Below are 21,166 nucleotides of genomic sequence, written 5' to 3' on the forward strand. Positions count from 1 at the left end.
GGTCTATTTATAACAATACCAATGAACTCAGTACAAACCAGTGAACATGAGACCTTGCAGTTCTTAGAGTTTAGGACCATTAATATAATCAGTTATTTCTATGCAATAATGTATTTTCTGCTGCTGATCAATATCTACAACTCAAGCCCATTGGAGTAAATCACAGGGGAAATTTTATGCCATTATAAAGAAAATTTGATTTATTAAAATTTTTGCTTCAGTTTATTTCCTTCCTCTTTTACTCTGCTCTACAAGTACCAATCACCTAGGGTACATCAGCCATTCTTCATGTGTCAGTCTGAAGAAAGGTTATCGGCAGGAAATCAAACATAACAAGGCATGACAGTGTTCTCATTTATTGTTCCTAGACATGTACTTTCCAGCATGAGCCACTGTGGAAACCCTGGCTGAATTTTGTTCCCTCTGTTGTCTCTACTTCTATCCTTAGCACAGGAGTGTGGAGATGTAGTACAATGACTGCTGTTCTAGATGAGATTCCCTAACTCAATACTGTCAGACTCAGAGCCTCAGGCCTGCCTATATGACTCACTTCAGCACTGAACAGTGCATTTATCAACTAGCCTTCTGCAGTGCTCCTAATAAGGTTTCCGAGAACGTTTCTCATTCTCTGACGTCTCCAAATATTCACTCAAGATTAGATACCTGTTAATTATTTCATATCACATCCACTTTGAGACATTACCTTAAGCCAACCAGCATAAAAGAAAAACTGCAACAAGGTGAAGACGGGGATGTAGAGGTCAAGCTCATGGCCTGGATACCCCTGACTTGGATCGAGAAACTGCCGACCAATTAGGCAGGCCAGAAAGAAGCTGTAAACTGCAATAGTGACGACCTGGGACATAACAAACACAGATAGAAAAATGAATGCAATTCAGACCCACCATTATGGTTCGAATCAGATCCTGTTGTCTTTTATTCTATAAATCAATCATGAAGTTACTTCATGGGAAGTTTTAATTTCTGGTTGTTTGTGAAGAAGAATGATACACAGCTCATCCAGCAAATAAAAAGTGTTATAAATATCTTGCTTTAGCCAAGAGCAGAATCAATCTGCTCTACACCTCTCCTTTACTGATATGGAGCTATAGGTTTTGCTCTGGACACCATTGATAGTTGGATGATGTGCAATCTGCCCTGCACGGAGAATTAATAAGTACTCATATTTTTAATCATGTTGATCTTAAATATGCCAGTGATTGGCATGAACTGTGAAATTCTGCTCCGTTCAATTTGGACCTGTCTCAAGTTAAACCTGTATAAGTGTCTAACTTTATGATAAACTGTCAAGATGCAGAAGTAGATTTCCTAAAACCAAAATAACTATGTCATGTTTTGCAATAGAGCTGTTTATCTTTCCAGGAAGGATAGAGGGCTGTCAGGCTAACATTGTTTTTATTCATTCCTGAGATACAGGCTATGCTGGCCAAGCCAGCATTTATCATCAGTTCCTTAAAGATTCAACCACATTGCTGTGGGTCTAGGGTCATGTGTAGACTAGACTATGTAAGGATGACAGCTTTTCTTCCCTAAATGGTATTGGTGGTCAGATGGGATTTTAGCAACAATTGATGGTGGTTACATGCAACCAACTTCTTAAAACTTGGACATCTGCTGTTATGAGATTTGAAAGTGTATGTCCAGAACAATAGCATGGGGTTCTGGATTATTAGGCTAGAGAGATTACCATTACTCCACAACTTCCCTGCATTTGTGCCAATATTAAATCATAGCTACAAATCCCCAGAAGCAATAGCAGGAAGTATTTTTCCTTCTTGTCTGAATTATCGGAAGTAATTCTTTTCCTTGAGACAAAATAGCGTACCTGCCCAATCTGTCAGCCTCAGTTACATTCTTTATTTATGGTGGGGTGTATTTGCCCAGAACAGCTCTAATTCACTCAAAACTGTGAATCTTACCTGTGTGTAAACGAGTGGGACACTGATCCAGTCATAACTGTACAGCTTCTCACACTGACTGCGCAAGTTATTCACCTCCTGTAGGAACAACACAATTAGATGTACAGTGGACTTTCTCCACCTCTTAATTTCCAAAACAGCGACACTGCAACATCTCTAGCTCCATTGCATTCTTCCTTCAGTTTGATGAGTAGTTACAAAGTGGTCCTTGAAAATATTAATTGTGCTCTTCTTTTTGCAATGTCTGCTCATCCTGCCTCATCACAAAATGTTTTTGTTTGCTGTGAACTGACACTGAGATCTGAATTGGTTTCGATACTGCTCACTGTTTAAAATACAGAATTTCCCAATTTGATTTAGGTAAACTGCTTAATTTATTTGCTGTACAAGTAGTTCTGTCATAATACGTGTTCCATTAACGTGAATTGGCTCGAATGTGATTGATGAATAGTGAATGCTGTTGAGAATACACAAAATTTCTGCTGTAAATAGCGATTTTCTATGGTGATTTCCCTATAATGTGACTTTTTATGGCGATTTTCTATAGCACAAGATCACACAAGAATGCTAGTATTGTGCTATAGGAAAACTCTCCGTATCATAACTAGTGCTCACCTGTAGCTGGATTGCACCACAATCAATCACTCCTACTGTAAGAAATCCTTCCCTCCACCTCTTCTTTGCTGCAAACTGCTAAAACTAAGCTAAACTATGCTCAGGATCTGAAATCTGATTCCTATCAGTGTCCACAAATGGAAGTTTGGGATGGTGTGTTGAAATTTCTGAACTTTACTCTTGACTTTGAGAATCTGAGGTTCAAGCTAAATACAGCTGAGTTATAACATCAGGATTAACAGCTTGAGGCCAAAGGCTTGGTTATGGCCATAAGCTCAAGTTCCCTGCAAAATGCGGCAGTACTCATCTGGAGAGGTCCAAACGGAAGCACAAAAGCATCATTGCCCTTGAATCACCCACACCTGGGCAGGGGAAGGCGTCCATTTTAACCTAACCAATTTGGCAAGAAACCGATTGCATCAGGTGTCGATTTCACACCCTACCATAAGTAATTGAAAGTAAACTGTGGCAGGGTTTTAAAACAGGCCACTGACCTGATTGTTTTGGTTTCCTGGTGAATGTTAGCTGCATTTAATCAGAATGTGAGAGAAGCAGCCACCTCAGCAAAATGTTACAGAAAGTGCAAGTATTCATAAGATTTTTACTGATGTAGACAAGGATCTCTAATGTTCATTTTGATTGATAATTTTAACTGGCACAAATTCGGGGATAAACAGAGCTGAAAAGTCCCGGGTGAACTCAGAAAAACAAAACCAGTTTTTATTTTGAATGATATTCAACTGCAAGCAAACCACAAGCCGATGAGGTACAATAAAGCTTAAATGACAAATGGCAACAATTTAAAATTCATAGGCCACCACATTACGGATGTAAAAGAATTGAGGTGCCACAGTTAAAGTTTCAGGATCTAAGGTGGAAGTTAAAGAGCTGTACGTCAAAGGTAGCAATCTCTGGATTACCGTGTTGCACACTAGTGAGTATAGGAGCAGTAATTTAGGACAGAATGTTTGGGGCAATGGCACAGGATAGAGATCTTCAGATTCTTGAGGCCTAAGGGCCTGTTCTTGGGCAGAAGGGACTGCACATGGCACATGTGTATACTTCAGGCAGTGGGAGGTTGACTAGGGTGGAGATTCAAACATTTTGTTTTGGCATTTTGCTCAACAGGATGTAACACAATGAAGTAGATACAGGGCGCTGAGAGGACTCAGAATGACAATCAATATAAAGGGTAGCTCAGAAATGGGAGGGAAGAGATTGTGGGAAATGTGAGGTTAGGCTAGTGTGAGTTTGAATTCATGCGAGCAAATAGGATTGGTGAGTTGCTGGCACAACTAGCCACATGGGATAGAATGACACTTACAGAGACCTGGCTCAAAGAAGGCAAGAAAACTGCAATGAATATTCCTGTGAATGAAGGAAAGATAGCGAAGACAAAACAGAGGAGGCTAGTAGTACAGATCATATAAACTTTGACAAAACTAGCAAGGAAGGGATGTATTTTGAGATTCAAAGAAATATTTTATTTGGCTAGATTAATGGAGCAGTAGATGAACTATTATACTGCTTGGTATATGCTATGAGACACTAAATTGTGGAAGGGAGATAATGGAGTAAATATGCTGACAAATTTTAGGAAATTTCAAGAACCATGAAGCAATGATAATAGGGGAACAGCAATTACACTAATATAGATAGGAAAGCTAAAGCAGCATAAAGCAAAGATGGGGAGGAATTCCTATGAGGTAAACAGGAAGACATTCTTGGCTAATATTTAACCAGGCCAATAAGGAAGGAAGCAGAGCTGGATATGGCTTTGGCAATTGAAGAGGCCAAGTGTATCATGTTCCAATGGGACAGCACTTGGAAAACAAGTATCGCAATATCATGCAATTTAAAATAGTTATGAAGAAAGTCAAAGAAAGGTAAAATGGGAATATATTCAACTGTTGAAGGGATAATTTCAGTTAGTTGAAAAAGGATCTGGCCCAGGTTGAATAGAATCAAAAGTTGACAGGTAAAACAGGAAACGGGAAATGGAAAGCCTCCAAAGAGAATCTGGTGCAAGTTCAGGTAGATGCGCATTCCTTTGTGGGGGTGGGAAGGGGAGGAAAAAATGTCATCCAAAACTAGAGATCCATGACTGATGAAAGAAATTGAATTTAAACTTAAAATGAAAAAGGAGGCTTAGAATAAATATTTAGATCTGCAAGTACAGTTCTGAAGAAGGGTCACTGGACTCAAAACATTGACTTTGCTTTCTCTTGACAGATGCTGCTAGACTTGCTGAGTTTCTCCAGCAGTATTTGTTTTTTGAGTATAATCAACACAGCTAATACGGGTTGGTCAGCCTAAGATTAGCAAGAGGGAAAGTTTGAGATGCATTAATCTTGTACAAGTTAACTTGGAGTAAGGGAAGATGGTGTGCCAGTCACATTCATGCTGTAATGGAGTGGCATTATACCAATTTCTTCTGAACTGGTATTGATCTCGGAACATAAGAGCATAGGAACAAGAGAAGGCCATTTATCCCTCAAGTCTGTTTCACCATTCAATCAGATTATGGCTGATCTATTGTCTAACTCCAAAAAGCAGCCTTTTAACCTCCCTTCTGTGTTTTATCCTTAATGCCTTTGCTCAACAAAAAATTATCTGAGCTCAGATTTAAAATTAATAACAGGTTAACTCTATTTCCCTGCACAGCGTTATTAGTTTTTATTATTCATGCAGTGTTGTTGCTAGACAATTATTCTTTTTGATATGTATTAACAGCCTGAGCTGAAGATTTGTGGATGACATAAAACTTGGGGATAATAATCAGCACTGATGTGGCTGGCTTGTGACAGATTTTCATCGGTTGATGAAATGGCTGATGAAATTTAATACAGAGAGGTGTGAATTGATTAAATTTGTTAGGAAGTATGAGGAGAGGTGATGTAATCTAAATTGTGCACTCAGGGGTTGTCAGAATAAAAATTCTTGTATGTAACAAAGTAAATTGCAAAGGCTGTTCATAGATTTATAAATAAAGGCAAGAAACTTCATAACAAGGAAATTTTGGTCAATGTCATAAAACACTGATTAGCCCACAGCTTGAGAATTGCAGAGTAATTTTTGCTACCATATCTTACACTCAAGGCCTTGGAATGGATGCTGAAGAGATTTCCTAGAATTTTATGTATGCTCTAGCTGGAGGCGCCCTTGGCTCGTTGTCCTCTGTTGTTCGCCCTCAACTGTTTACTTGGCAGTTTTTTTTTGGCAATGGTAGTTTTCCATTACTTTCTACACCCATGAATAAAGAGGCAAGTTCGAAAAGTACATTAGCTGGACCAGGTATTAAACTGAAACTGTTGACTTCATTCTGAACAACATATTAGTTATCCAGCCACCTGAGCTAACTAGTCCTACGCTTGAATAGCATCAGGAATTAAAAACTTCGGCCCATTTGGGGGCACTGGAGAAACTGGAGTTTGTTCTCCATACAGTAGAGACAGTTAAGGGAAAATTTGATAAAGTATTCAAATTCAGAGTAAATAAAGTGTAAGTCTTTGGCAGTAGAGTTGTTAAGCAGAGTACACAAATTTAAACTATATGCAAAAAGACCAAGAGATGACATGTAGGAAAAAATACAGGCAGTGAGGAACTCTGATCTGGAGTATGCTTTCTGAAAGATTAGTGGAAGCATATTCAATTCTAATTTTAAAATGGAAATGTATGAAGACTTGAAGTAATAAAAGTTGCAAGGCCATTGGGAATGGTGGGGGGAATGGGACTAGAACATAGAACATAGAACATAGAACAATACAGCGCAGAACAGGCCCTTCAGCCCTCAATGTTGTGCCGACCTGTGAACCAATCTAAGCCCATGCCCCTACACTATCCCATCATCATCCATATGCTTATCCAAGGACTGTTTAAATGCCCCTGATGTGGCTGAGTTCACTACATTGGCAGGCAGGGCGTTCCACACCCTTACCACTCTCTGAGTAAAGAACCTGCCTCTGACATCTGTCTTAAATCTATCACTCCTAAATTTGTAGGTATGCCCCCTCATACAAGCTGACGTCATCATCCTCGGAAAAAGACTCTCTCGCTGTCCACTCTATCTAATCTCCTGATCATCTCGAATGTCTCTATTAAATCCCCTTCTTAGCCACCTTCTCTCCAATGAGAACAGACCTAAGTCCCTCAGCCTTTTTTCATAAGGCCTTTGCTCCAGACCAGGCAACATCCTGGTAAATCGCCTCTGCACCTTTTCCAATGCTTCCACATTCTTCCTGTAATGGGGTCTCCAGAACTGCACGCAATATTCCAAACGAGGCCGCACTAGCGTGTTGTACAGTTGCAGCACGACATCACAGCTCCAGAACTCAATCCCCCTACCAATAAAACCTAAAACACCGTAAGCCTTGTTCTATGAAAGCCTTCTTTGATCTCAATAGAAACCAAACAATTTAGAACCTCCAAGTTAATTGCTGAAAGCACAATATTTCACATTTTAAGCTAGAGAAAATACTTCCCAGGCACAACTTAAACTGACCTTTTAAATAGATATTCTGTGTTCTCAGGATCAGTCCAAAATGCTTCCTGGCTCCAAAGGATTTGCTTCTGTTCATTTTCTTTCTCAGCTTGTAAATTCTAATCCCAAAGCTATCTTTTTCATGTTAGGAGCATTATTGGAGGTCCCCTTTCTACTGCAATCTGGGCAAACCTTTGTCGTGGTAAATAAAATTGTCACGATAGGGTTTGCAATTAATACTAAAGACTCAGTCACGTTGGACTTTTCGAAGAGCTGTCACAGACATGACAGACCAAATGGCTCCCTTCTGTGTTTTATCATTCCAATGATTCAATGATGTAATGTTACATAAATTTTCATGAAAGCAGAATGCTGCCAAGATAAGCAGTAAAATAACTGCATAGTATTCGTACTTGTGATATGTGCCAAAAATGTCAGAAAATCAATGTTTACTGTCACACATTGCTGCCACCATGATGTGTAAATATTTCCAAAGTCTGAATGTAATTTTGAAAGTGTACTTGAACTGTGCTTCAGTGTTTCCAGCTTGTTAGAATGCTGCTATAGTCCTGATTGAGGTTGTTCAACATACATCCTAAGTAAGCAATGTGTGTGTATCTCTGGGACTTGATTTTTGGTAATAAAAGCATTAGAAGATTTTTCACGTGTATTTTTTTTCCCTGCTCAATACTGATTAAACAAATTAAAACAAAGTCTGTGAATTATTCCTGGAAACTGATAGAAACTGATTTTAAAGCAGCCGGCAGATAGATGATCGGTGAATAGATAGACAGGTTGCCAGATAAATTGAGCAGTCACCAGTAATGATTGTAAATTTTTTTTATTGGGTTTGATTCAGACCTAAAGATTTGAGTCCGACTCTAAGGACAAGATGTTATGGTTGTCATTTTCTTTTGCTAAAGCATAGATCAGAGGGATAAATGTAAGAATTGTGGATATGGAATCGTAAGTGCCAGTAATTCAGAGTTGGGTAAAAAAATAAACTTTTTTATTATAAATTAAACTTTTGGTATGTGATTTACATTTTAGAAATTCATGTGTAACCTATTAAAGAATAGACCAGAAAGAAAGAATGTTAGTGACTCTAAGTATCGAGGAACTGCTTACCTGCTAGAAAAAAAGGAATAGGAATAGAGTGACTACCAATCTGGGCCATGTTTATGTACATCAGGGGAGCACTAGAAAGTGCCGAGAAACATGTTACTTGAAATTCCCTTTGGCTGAATTTCCATTTCTTTGGCCTAAATGATCAACAATGGCAATTGTCGCCATTGCTAAGGTCATGTTCCCAAAGTTTGAACTGTCAGCAGTCCTCTGACTGACAAAGTAGGCTCATTAAATGTGTTAATTAAGGCCCAATGATGCAAATAGGACCCAATTTGCTATTTTGAGTTCAGAATGGACAAAGTCAGTGTATAATTTGTCAGGGTCAGAATGAATAGCCTGAGCTGTTGGCGCTGGAGCTGGTGCACTGACCTGTGCATGCAATCTGTCGCAGTCTGACTGACTGCCTCACTGCCTGCCGGTAGTGAAGCCAGGACACCACCATGAACACTGTGCAGGGCAAAGTCTACTCCATGATCTTCAGTGCGCACTTGAACCCATCCTCCAACCTACGCGAAATGGCTACTTTTGTGCTAGTGTTACAATAAGTGGTCCATACCAATCAGGAAACGGCGTGAGATGTCAAAACTCATTTGCTCAATGAGTCTTTCAGCCAATTCGTGGAGAAAATTGTTAAGAATATTGTTAATATTTCTGCTCACATCTACCTGAGTCCATGTGTCTGTCATAAATTTCCTCTACACTATAAATTCCCTTTTCATGAAGTGTTCACACGTTATCTACTAATCCCTCATTCGGACTCTTCCGACAGTCAAAAGTAGCTGAGCTGTTAAAAAATACATTTGGGGTACGATTTCATTCAAGGAAGGGGCTGGCAGCTGACAGATGCACCTGAAGGAAGGGCAAAGGTGGTGACTGGGTGAAGATACTCACTCTGAAGATGTGTGCTAGAGACACATAGTCACTGATTCGGTCTTCCTGCCTTGCTTTCACTGCAAGGTTGACAAACCACACACAGGGAACCCAGAATTTATTGTGAGGAGAATTCAGACTCTCAAACTTCTTGTGCTCATCTGGAGTCATAAAACCTGGAAGGACAAAGGTGACAGACAAAGGACAGGGTGAGGAAATCACTTTGTGATTTATTAAATGGCTGCTGTATGCCATGGCTGGGATTTTCTGCACATAGCCCATAATTTCCCATTTTGTTGAGGATGGAAATTAAATATTGGTGAGCTCAAAAGCAGGAAGCCTGACAAAAACAATTCTGTCCAGTTATACTTGCTCTTTTCCTGGAGGCATTAATTCAAGCTGAAGGCTGACTGCCTTCAGATATAGACTCATTCAAGTGCTAACTTTTAATTTGGAAACCTCAGTGGTGAGTGACATTAAAATATTTCATTACAGCGACATCACAAATAAAACCCACTCGTGTTCTCACTGAAATATTTGCAATATGGGTCACCAGAAGTGGAAATTTCAGTTGACCTTCCTCAGGGCTACTGAGGTCAACTATGTCCACAATTGCTGTTCCAATTCAGATCAGAGTAGGTCAGAGAATAAGCAAGATATCCCTTTGGTCTGTATGTCTTGATACTCAACTGGGTAGAGACCTCTTTCGGTCTTTCTATGGCAATGTTTCCCTTTTTGCTCTTTTATCTACCTCCTTTATCTCCATGGGCTGGCGTTTCTACAACTGAGATAGTAAGTACTTGGCTGACTGCTGCTAAAGTCTACTGGACTGACCGTATACCAAAGGACCAATTCTCATCTGCGTAGTCTGTCTTTCTCCTATCTCATCCGCCCTCCTCAGGTATTCCAGCTCTGTGCTCTGATTGCCCTTTCCCTTGTCTTTTCTTTTCCAGTTGCCTTCTGGATTTTTGTTGTTGAGTCAGATATCTCCCAGCTCATTTCTCATCTCCCTCCACACCCCTTCTTGCACTTGCTCTCCCAGCTCACCCCCCACTCTCATCCCCCAACTTGTTGCTCATTTCGTCCCCTACTCCCCAGACATACGTGGAGCTGTACCTGGGCTGGGGCTCTGGCTCTGAGCTCTTTTCAGTCAGCCGCCGTGTTGTATTTGCTCACCTGCTTCCATCATGTGCCTCATGGTGGGAAAGCGTTTGTAGACAGCGGTGCTGACTGAGCGGAAGGTAAGGATGGAGGCCAAGTTGGCATAGCGCATCAATGTTCTCCGCAGCATCCTGCCATACTCATCTGTGCCTTGGACGTGACAGGAAACAGTGCACATTAGGCAGTCCAACCATGGCATGCTCTGGTACTGGTTCCACCAGCGAGACACAACCAGACTCACATAGAAACCTGAGGAAAGATATGTGTCATCACAATGGGCAGCAAAGTAGGGCCCAGTGGCGCACTGGCTACCTCTTGATATGAATATTGTCTTATAAAACATTACAGATAAAAACCTTGATCAGGAAGGAGGACAAAGGGGAAATATTGGTTACATAGTCAAATGGAGGGAAGCAGCTAACAGGAGTGTTTGGAAAGGTGAAAGGACATAATGCTTCTGTCCAAAAAAGGGTGGACTGAATGGAGTTGGATTTTTCAAGCCAATCTAGATGACATGCTGTCTGATAGACAGTCAGATATGGGAATTGAAATAATGAGTAACGTACTCAAGTCACAAACTATTCCCTTTTGCCTGTTTGTGACATATAATGAATGTGAAAACAAAGCCCTCAGAAAGCTACAATCATACAAACAGCAAGACATTCTTTTTTACTAGCTCTTAAAATCGGACTGTTGTCACATCATGATTTAGAAAGGTAGAAGCAAAAAGCAATGTTATTTTTGGAACTGATCAGGATTGTAAATAATTATTTATTCTAATACAAATTGAGGGGCAAATGGCCATTTACTCTTTGTATGTTTTCAACACACAATTTAAAATAATATTTGGAAAATCAGAGACCAGGAGTCTTATGAATATCTTGATATTTGATAACATTGTCAAAGAAAATAAAGGAAATCGTGAAATAATTAAGACAGAAATTCATTAAAAGCAAAATAGTAGGTCGAGGATAAATTCATGTCACTAAAGTGTGACAAATACCTAGGGTTTGATGATTCTCTGCTCTGGATTTTAAAACCTGAAGGTGAGAACATTACAAATGCTCTAATTATGATCTTCCAAAGTTCTCTTCATTTTGGAAACATTTCTTCAGATTGGAAAATGGTGCATCCTAAGAAATCGAGGGAGTTATAAACCAATTAAGCCAACATGTGATATAAGGGAATTGTTAGGCCCTATAGTTAATGACTATGTGACAAAACACCTTGAAACTTCCAGGTGAGCAGGGAGAGTCTGCATGGACTTGTAAGGATTGAGTTTTTTGAAAAGGTCACTGGAATGATGAACTGGGTAATATGAATTTGTGTTATTAATCTGGACTTCCAGAGGACGTTTGATAAAGTTTCTCATAAGAAGCTAACAAGCTGTAACGCAGCAAATTGAATGCAAATACTTGACACAGAATTGAATGAGCTAAGTGGTGGGACAGAGAGAATAGGAATGACTGGAAGACACTTTAATTGGCAGGATGTGACTAGTGGTGTCCCACAGGAATCTGTGTGGCAGCCTCAGCCATTCATCATATTTGTTACTGATTTAGATGATGGGGCAGAAAGCGGGATATTCAACTTTGCTGATTTGTCAATCATACAGAGATTGGCAACCTTGTAAATTTTGCTGATGGATGCGTAAAATTATAAAGTGGTATTGTTGGAATAACTGAATGGACAAAATTGTGGCAAACATATCCCAAAGTCACCCATATTAAATCTAAAAGAACTAGAACAGATTATGTTCTAACTGCTGAAAAACTGAATCAATGGAGATTCAAGACACATTTCAGGGGTTATGATGTTGTTGAAGTGCATTGATCGATAAGATATCATGAGTAGGTAAATAAAGTAATCAAAAGGTTAATAAAATATTGACCTTGACATCTAGAGGGTTAGAACATGAGAGGGTAGACATCATACTTTATCTGTACGCAGTCCTGGTGTATTGTGAGCCACTATGGGCACCACACCTTAGGAAGGACACCTCAGACTTGGAGGGAATACAGAAATACATTTACCAGAATGATCAGAGGTAATGGGAATCCAACTGCCGTCAAGACATCAACTGCCTCAACCTCTCCACCCCCTCACCCACTCCAACCTCTCCCTTGCAGAATGGGCAGCCCTCTGCTCCCTCCGCTCCAACCCCAAACTCACCATCAAACCCGCAGACAAGGGAGGCGCAGTGGTAGTATGGTGCACTGACCTCTATATCGCCGGGGCCAAATGCCAACTCTCCGACACCACCTCCTACCGCCCCCTTGATCATGACCCCACCCCCGAGCACCAAACCATCATCTCCAATACCATCCATGACCTCATCACCTCAGGGGACCTCCCACCCACAGCCTTCACCTTATTGTTCCCCAACCCCACACGGCCCATTTCTATCTCCTTCCCAAAATCCACAAACCCGCCTGCCCTGGTCAACCTATTGTCTCAGCCTGCTCCTGCCCCACCGAACTCATCTCCACCTATCTGGACTCCATTTTCTCCCCCTTGGTCCAGGAACTCCCCATCTATGTCCGTGACACCACCCATGCCCTCCATCTCCTCCAGAACTTACAATTCCCTGGCCCCCAACACCACATTTTCACCATGGACGTCCAGTCCCTATACACCTGTATTCATCATGCAGATAGCCTCAAGGCCCTCCGCTTCTTCCTGTCCCGCAGGCCCGACCAGTCCCCCTCCACCGACACCCTTATCTGCCTAGCCGAATTTGTGCTCACCCTCAACAACTTCTCTTTCGCTTCCTCCCACTTCCTACAGACAAAAGGGGAGGCCATGGGTACCCGCATGGGCCCAAGCTATGCCTGCCTCTTTGTAGGTTACGTGAAACAGTCCCTCTTCCGCCCCTACACAGGCCCCAAACCCCACCTCTTCCTCCGTTACATTGATGACTGTATCGGCGCCGCCTCTTGCTCCCAAGAGAAGTTCGAACAGTTCATCGACTTCACCAACACCTTCCACCCTAACCTCTAATTCACCTGGGCCATCTCCAACTCATCCCTTACCTTCCTGGACCTCTCAGTCTCCATCTCAGGTAACCAGCTAGAAACTGATGTCCATTTCAAGCCCGCCGATTCCCACAGCTACCTAGAATACACCTCCTCACACCCACCCTCCTGCAAAAAATCCATTCCATATTCCCAATTCCTTCGCCTCCGCCGCATCTGCTCCCAGGATGAGGCATTCCACTCCTGCACATCCCAGGTGTCCATGTTCTTCAAGGACCACAACTTTCCCCCCGCAGTGGTCGAGAACGCCCTTGACCGCGCCTCCGGCATTTCCCGCAACACATCCCTCACACACCGCCCCCGCAACAACCGCCCTAAGAGGATCCCCCTCGTCCTCACCTACCACTCCACCAACCTCCGGATACAACGCATCATCCTCCGACACTTCCGCCATCTACAATCCGACCCCACCACCCAAGACATTTTTCCATCCCCACCCTTGTCTGCCTTCTGGAGAGACCACTCTCTCCGTGACTCCCTTGTCTGCTCCACACTCCCTTCCAACCCCACCATACCCGGCTCCTTCTCCTGCAACTGCAGGAAGTGCTACACTTGCCCTCACACCTCCTCCCTCACCCCCATCCTAGGCCCCAAGATGACTTTCCATATTAAGCAGATGTTCACCTGCACATCTGCCAATGTGGTATACTGTATCCACTGTACCCAGTGTGGCTTCCTCTACACTGGGGAAACCAAACGGAGGCTTGGGGACCGCTTTGCGGAACACCTCCGCTCGGTTCGCAATAAACAACTGCACCTCCCAGTCGCTAACCATTTTAACTCCCCCTCCCATTCCTTAAACAACATGTCCATCACGGGCCTCCTGCGGTGCCACAATGATGCCACCCGAAGGTTGCAGGAACAACAACTCATAATCTGCATGAGAACCCTGCAGCCCAATGGCATCAATGTGGGCTTCACAAGCTTCAAAATCTCCCCTTCCCCCACTGCATCCCAAAACCAGCCCAGCTTGTCCCTGCCTGTTCTTCCTCTCACCTATCCCCTCCACCAACCTCAAGCCGCACCTCCATATCCTACCTACTAACCTCATCTCACCTCCTTGACCTGTCCATCGTCCCTGGACTGACCTATCCCCTCCCTACCTCCCCACTTATACTCTCCTCTCCACCTAGCTTCTTTTCTCTCCATCTTCAGTCCGCCTCCCCCTCTCTCCATATTTATTCCAGAACCCTCTCCCCATCCCCTCTCTGATGAAGGGCCTAGGCCCGAAACGTCAGCTTTTGTGCTCCTGAGATGCTGCTTGGCCTGCTGTGTTCATCCAGCTTCACACTTTGTTATCTTTACCAGAATTATATCTGGTTGCTAAATGTTAAATTATAAGAACGATTACACAAGTTACGATTTTATTTCTCCAATATTCGAAGGTTAAGAGTGATTTGATGTAAGCCTTTAAGATTTTAATTGAAACAGATAGGGTAACAACAGACTGCTTCTGCTGGTAGTGTGATGTATAATAGTCTGAGCCTTAGAGCCAGACCTTTCTGGAGTGAAATTAGAAAACACTTCCATGTAAAATGTGCGGTAGAAATTTGGAGATAGCAAGAACTGCAGATGCTGGAGTCAGAGATGACGCAGTGTGAGGCTGGTGGAGCACAGCAGGCTAGGCAGCATCAGAGGAACAGGAATGTTGATATTTCAGATCAGGACCCTTCTTCAGAAATCAATGGAGATTCAAGACACATTTTTGAGGTTATGGTACTGTTTCAGTGCGTAGATCAATAAGATGTCTTGAGTGAGTAGAGAAAGTAATTAAAAGACTAATAGGATACTGACCTTGATATCTAGAGCTTTAGAATATGAGAGGGTAGAAATCATACTTTGTTTGGTAGAAATTTGGAGTCCTCTTCCATAATTTGCAACTGATGCCAGATCTCTTGTTAATTTTAAATAGCTTGTTAATTTTTGTTCTCCGAAGGTGTTTTTTTTTGGAGCAGCTACATGTGTTTTGTGGAATCAGGTGTAGCACTTTAACTACCTCTGACTCCACTAGAACTTGTAATTCAGAAGCTTTGGGGATCTTTTTTGGATAGCTACTGGTTAGGCTGTTCAAATTATGGAAGCACAGACTGCAACAATGGCCAGTGAGTTTACCCACAATGCTCTGAGAAAGGTTTAGAAAACTTATTTTAATCAAAAACAGGTCAATGTACACTTCAAATATTCCTAGGGTCATCTAAAACAGACACCAGCCAATTTAGCAGTTGTTCGAATGGCCATGTGGATCTAGTGCCAGCCTCTGCATTGCTAAATAAGTTATTGTCGGTGGCCTGCTGTAAGACCATACAACGTGTCAAATGATGGTGAATTTCAATCCCCCATTCCATAAATGTCATACTGAGGAGAAACTATTTAGGGAAAATAATCTCAAAGGAAACTCCGCCAAAAAATTCCAAAGCTTAATTTACAAGCGGATGGAAGATCAATAGAACAGGCTGATAACAAATAGAATTCTTACCAAGCACAAATGACATCGGGATCAGGTCAGCATAATTGTTACAGTTGATGGCCATTTTCTCGAAGAAACGCTTTTGGCTCTCTTCCAGCATAAACCTACAGACATCCCAGGAATAAATTCAAAATAACATAACTGTTAAGCAGAACTCTCAACTTGCTCATTTCACATTGTTATTTTGGTGAAACCAAATGATCGGCCAAAACATACAGTCTTGAACAAGTAGACTTGGAAAGAGTAGTTAAATCAGTTAGTGCTGGTTACTTGCCATCTAGCTTGCATTTCAAAAGCTGTCTAGAACGATAACTGAGAGGAAAGACAGGAGATAATGAATTCCAGTCAGGGCATATGAGGAAATCATAAATGGCTGAATTTTATGCTTTCTTGGGTAAGTTCAAGTTGTATTGGGTTTTTTGGAGTTTCTTGCTGCAAGGCTAGTGAACTTTCTCATCCTATTTTACTGAATTCAGCTCATTAATTATATACCCCAATCCATGGTATGTCTTATGTCCAATTTTTGCCCGAATATACCATGCACCTTTCCCAGTATACCTTGCCACCATGGTTATCTGCCAAAAAGCTGGCAGCCCTTGTACCCAAACTGTTTTTAAAATTCCGCAGACACCCAGATGAGCATTGACATTCTGACATAGCCCTGCATGACCAAGAACATGTGCACAAGATATCAGAGAAGAGGAAGGTGGGGCTGTGATTCTCCACTAGATACCTGGAGGTCCTACCAGTCTGGCTTGAGACTACCACCTAGGTCAGTGCCATCTCTACGTTGTGAGGGAACGGCCAGTGATGCAGAAAGAAGGGGATCTGAATATTATTGAAGTGAGGTGCAGTGTTAACAAAGCATTTAACAAGCATTAATCAGTGTCACTTGGCATCTCACTCCTGCCAAACAAGAACTATGTTACTTGTGAAAAGAAGAAAAGGTGGAGATGATAATTTCAAGGTCAAAATGGTTCTCATTGCACTTGTCCACACATCTCATCATAGCCCATGTTGCTCATACCTCAATAAGGTTCGATTCATAAAATCTACAGGAGAGAAATATGTCAATTATCACAAATGATGCTAGTATTTACATTCCATAAAAAGTTTGACCCATTCGAATTACCAAAGTACATGCTGCTCTTGAATTCCTCTGTCTGTGTTGCCTCTTGATTGAATTAAGGTCTCTCTGTAAGCATCAATACTACCCATCATGTATGAACAATGGGCTGAATGGCCTCTTTCTGCATTATAACAATTCTGTCATTCTGCAATTTTTAACTTTCCTATGTGGCACGAAGTTCCCGATTTTACTTACCGTGTGAAAAGTAATTCCTCTGACATTATTTGTATGTTAGTGGCTGTCATTTATTTAGGCTCAGTTGATTTACGTCTTAGTCTTTTCCACATCCTTAGCCTGCTTATTATTTCCTGATGTTCGCACCTCCTCAATTCTGGTCATATCCTTGTGAATATTTCTGCACTACTGATACTAGGTGATGATGCAATGAGTCTTGATTTCCACCACGTCAACAAGATAGAACAAGAAGGGGATTAAAGTATCCTAGAGACTCATTTTGGCACACAAGTGTCTGCCTCATCTTATCAAGTCCGTGCTGGCTGTCTGTACAGCCTCATAGCCATACAAATTTGTTTCCCTCAAAATGCTCAACCAACTTTCTTTTGAAATCATTAATCGTTTCTGAATCAAGCATTCGCAAAGGCATTCAGTTTCAAGTCATTGCCACTATGTGAAATAGATCTAGCTCAAATCACCCTGTTTCTCTTGCCCAAAATCTTAATTTTCTGTTCCCATGTCCTTGTATCATCAACTAATGGGGACTGATTTTCTTTGTCCACCATTTTTTACCTATCTCGTACATCTCTATGAAACCTTTTCTTAATGTCCTGTGCAGCTTCAACCGATCCTTGTAGGCAAAATCTCTCAGCGCTGGTCCTGCTGTGGTAAATCCCCTTTGCACCGTCTCATAGATCAGCACATACTTCGAAAAGTGTACCAACTAGAACTTGATGAAATATGCCAGTTGTGATTCACAAGGGCTTTACAAACATTTGGCAAAACATTGAATTTTTTTTCTACTTAATACTTCTATATATAAATCCAGGATACAAATACAGAAAAAATACATAGAAAAACACAGTAACTAGGAACAGGAGCAAGATACTTGGCCCTTTGAACCTCCTCTGTCATTCAGTATGATCACAGGCAGAGTTGTGGAAGTCTAAACAGAATAAAGGCCTTTTGGCTCATTAGGTCTGTGCCATTGAAAACAACCACCTAATTATTGTAATCCCATTTTCCAGCACTGAGCCTATGGCCTTGTATGCTTTGGCATTCCAAATGTACATCTAAATACTTCTTAAATGTTATGAGGGTTTCTGCCTTACCACCCTTTCGGGCAGTGAGTTCCAGGTTCCCATCATCCGTCTGGTCACATCCTCTCATCTCATTGATGTGCAATTTCCCATTCTCCCAAATCTTGGACACAAACCAGATGCAGACATTTTCAGACACAAAAGCCAGAATTGGTGAATAGCAATGGTGGATAGCAAAAAGAAACATGGATGGAGGAGATTAAATATGAGGGTAAGCTAGTCAGTAATATAAAAGTTTCTTGAGTTTCTTTGGATACATAAAGGGCAAAAGAGAGGCAAAGATAGACATTGGGCAGCTGGAAAATGACACTGGAGAAGTAGCAATGGGGAGCAAAGAAATGGCTAAGGAATTGAAGAACTTCTTTGTATGTCTGTCTTCATAGTGGAAGACATGAGGAAATTCCCAAAATTTCAAGAGATTTGGTAAAGCATGAGGTGAGTATGGCCATTACCAAGGAGAAGAAGGTAGATAAACTGAAAGGTTGGAAGGTAGATAAATTGCCAGGACCAGATGGACTACACCCTAGAGTTCTGAAAGAGACAGCTGAAGAGATAGTGGAGGAGTTAGTGGTGACCTTTCAGGAATTGCTAGAGTCAGGGAGAGTACTAGAGAGCAGGAAAATCACTTGTGTGTAAGAAAGGAATAAAGCAAAAGACAGGAAATTAGAGCTTAACCTTGGTCCTTAGTAAGATTTTGGAGTCCATTGTGAAGGATGAGATTTCTGAATACTTGAAAGTGCCTGGTAAAATAGGGCAAAGTCAGCATGGTTTCATCGAGGGGAGGTCATGCTTGACAAATCTGTTAGAATTCTTTGAGGAGGTAATGAGCGGGTTAGACAAAAGAGAGCCAATGGATGTTTATCTACTTGGACTGAGGTTGTGGACTTGCTCACCGAGCTGGTTTTCATTCAGATGTTTCGTCACCATGCTTGATAACATCATTAGTAGCATCATCCTATTATGCGGACAGAACTATAACCACAAAGATGTGAATGGAACAGACTTCATGGCTGCCTGAAAACTACATTAAAAGATAACAGACTCATGGACAAAACACAACAAGACATCTGACAAACTGTAACGTCCACACTAAGCCAAAGGAACAAATGGGACACCCTGAAAATATCAGAGAGAAAAGCACTAGAAAAACTAAAAAAAGGCAAGAACATAATAATACTACCAGTAGACAAAGGACACTTGACCATCATTATGAACAAACCAGACTACACTGAGAAAGATAATAAAATGTGAGGCTGGATGAACACAGCAGGCCAAGCAGCATCTCAGGAGCACAAAAGCTGACGTTTCGGGCCTAGACCCTTCATCAGAGAGGGGGATGGGGGGAGGGAACTGGAATAAATAGGGAGAGAAGGGGAGGCGGACCGAAGATGGAGAGTAAAGAAGATAGGTGGAGAGAGTGTAGGTGGGGAGGTAGGGAGGGGATAGGTCAGTCCAGGGAAGACGGACAGGTCAAGGAGGTGGGATGAGGTTAGTAGGTAGCTGGGGGTGCGGCTTGGGTTGGGAGGAAGGGATGGGTGAGAGGAAGAACCGGTTAGGGAGGCAGAGACAGGTTGGACTGGTTTTGGGATGCAGTGGGTGGGGGGGAAGAGCTGGGCTGGTTGTGTGGTGCAGTGGGGGGAGGGGATGAACTGGGCTGGTTTAGGGATGCAGTAGGGGAAGGGGAGATTTTGAAACTGGTGAAGTCCACATTGATACCATATGGCTGCAGGGTTCCCAGGCGGAATATGAGTTGCTGTTCCTGCAACCTTCGGGTGGCATCATTGTGGCAGTGCAGGAGCCTAAACCAGCCCAGTTCATCCCCTCCCCCCACTGCACCACACAACCAGCCCAGCTCTTCCCCCCCACCCACTGCATCCCAAAACCAGTCCAACCTGTCTCTGCCTCCCTAACCGGTTCTTCCTCTCACCCATCCCTTCCTCCCAACCCAAGCCGCACCCCCAGCTACCTACTAACCTCATCCCACCTCCTTGACCTGTCCGTCTTCCCTGGACTGACCTATCCCCTCCCTACCTCCCCACCTACACTCTCTCCATCTATCTTCTTTACTCTCCATCTTCGGTCCGTCTCCCCCTCTCTCCCTATTTATTCCAGTTCCCTCCCCCCATCCCCCTCTCTGATGAAGGGTCTAGGCCCGAAACGTCAGCTTTTGTGCTCCTGAGATGCTGCTTGGCCTGCTGTGTTCATCCAGCCTCACATTTTATTATCTTGGAATCTCCAGCATCTGCAGTTCCCATTATCTCTCTCCTACACTGAGAAAGCACAGGCACTGCTCGCACATACAGACACTTACCAACAGGTGGCGATAGACCCAAGACAGTAGGTAGGAAATAGGATCACCCAAACACTGAAGAGATTAGAGAATGCAGGACAGATAACCAAGACGGAGTACATGAGAATGAAACCAGAAAGCACAAACACCACCCCACCGCCCCAATCTCATTTCTATGGACTCCCTAAAGTACACATCCCAGACATCCCCCTCAGACCCATTTTTCCCTACTGGGCACACCTTCACACAAACTGGCCAAGGACCTACAACAGAGACTGAAACACCTAGTAGATGGATAACTCCATTCCATCCACTCAACCCAAGAATTCCTCAATACCCCCAAGAACATAAAAATCAGTGGCGATGAGATTATGGCATCCTTTGACATCACAGCTTTATTCACATCAGTCGACATCCCACTAGCCAAAGAAGCAGTGGCCGCATTACTAGAGGAAGCCGCAACGAGGATGAGCAGCTCCATCAGCAATGCCAATGCAGTCAAAATTACTAGGCCTGTGCCTCACCACACACTTCGTCTTTAATAGTCAAGTGTAAAATAGATCAAAGGCAGAGCCATGGGGTCACCCATCTCAGGACTTATCACAGAGGTGGTCATGCAAAGATTAGAATATACTGCACACTTCCTTATTTAACCTAAACTGTGGATCCAGTACGTGGATGACATATTTGTCATCGTTAAATGCACGAAACTGGAAGAGATCCACCACCTCGTAAACAATGTATTCACTGGGATTTAATTCACAAGAAAAGTAGAAA

General features: G+C 42.3%; 1 protein-coding gene across 2 annotated transcripts in view; it reads right to left on the reverse strand.

The window, feature by feature from the left end:
* LOC125459241 (bestrophin-2-like) overlaps positions 1 to 21,166 on the reverse strand; it is a 70,159-nt gene that overhangs the window by 43,387 nt on the left and 5,606 nt on the right. The window contains exons 3-7 of one of the 2 annotated variants that reach the window (XM_048545420.2): positions 15,706 to 15,800; positions 10,210 to 10,443; positions 9,055 to 9,209; positions 1,941 to 2,018; positions 704 to 856 (exon numbers count right to left, since the gene is read on the reverse strand). In XM_048545420.2, the coding sequence (XP_048401377.1) occupies positions 704 to 856; positions 1,941 to 2,018; positions 9,055 to 9,209; positions 10,210 to 10,443; positions 15,706 to 15,800 (715 nt within the window). The remainder of the gene's footprint in view (positions 1 to 703; positions 857 to 1,940; positions 2,019 to 9,054; positions 9,210 to 10,209; positions 10,444 to 15,705; positions 15,801 to 21,166) is intronic. The other variant, XM_048545421.2, reaches the window with a different exon arrangement.

The sequence above is a fragment of the Stegostoma tigrinum genome, chromosome 17 (assembly GCF_030684315.1).
Source record: "Stegostoma tigrinum isolate sSteTig4 chromosome 17, sSteTig4.hap1, whole genome shotgun sequence".
NCBI lineage: Eukaryota > Metazoa > Chordata > Chondrichthyes > Orectolobiformes > Stegostomatidae > Stegostoma > Stegostoma tigrinum.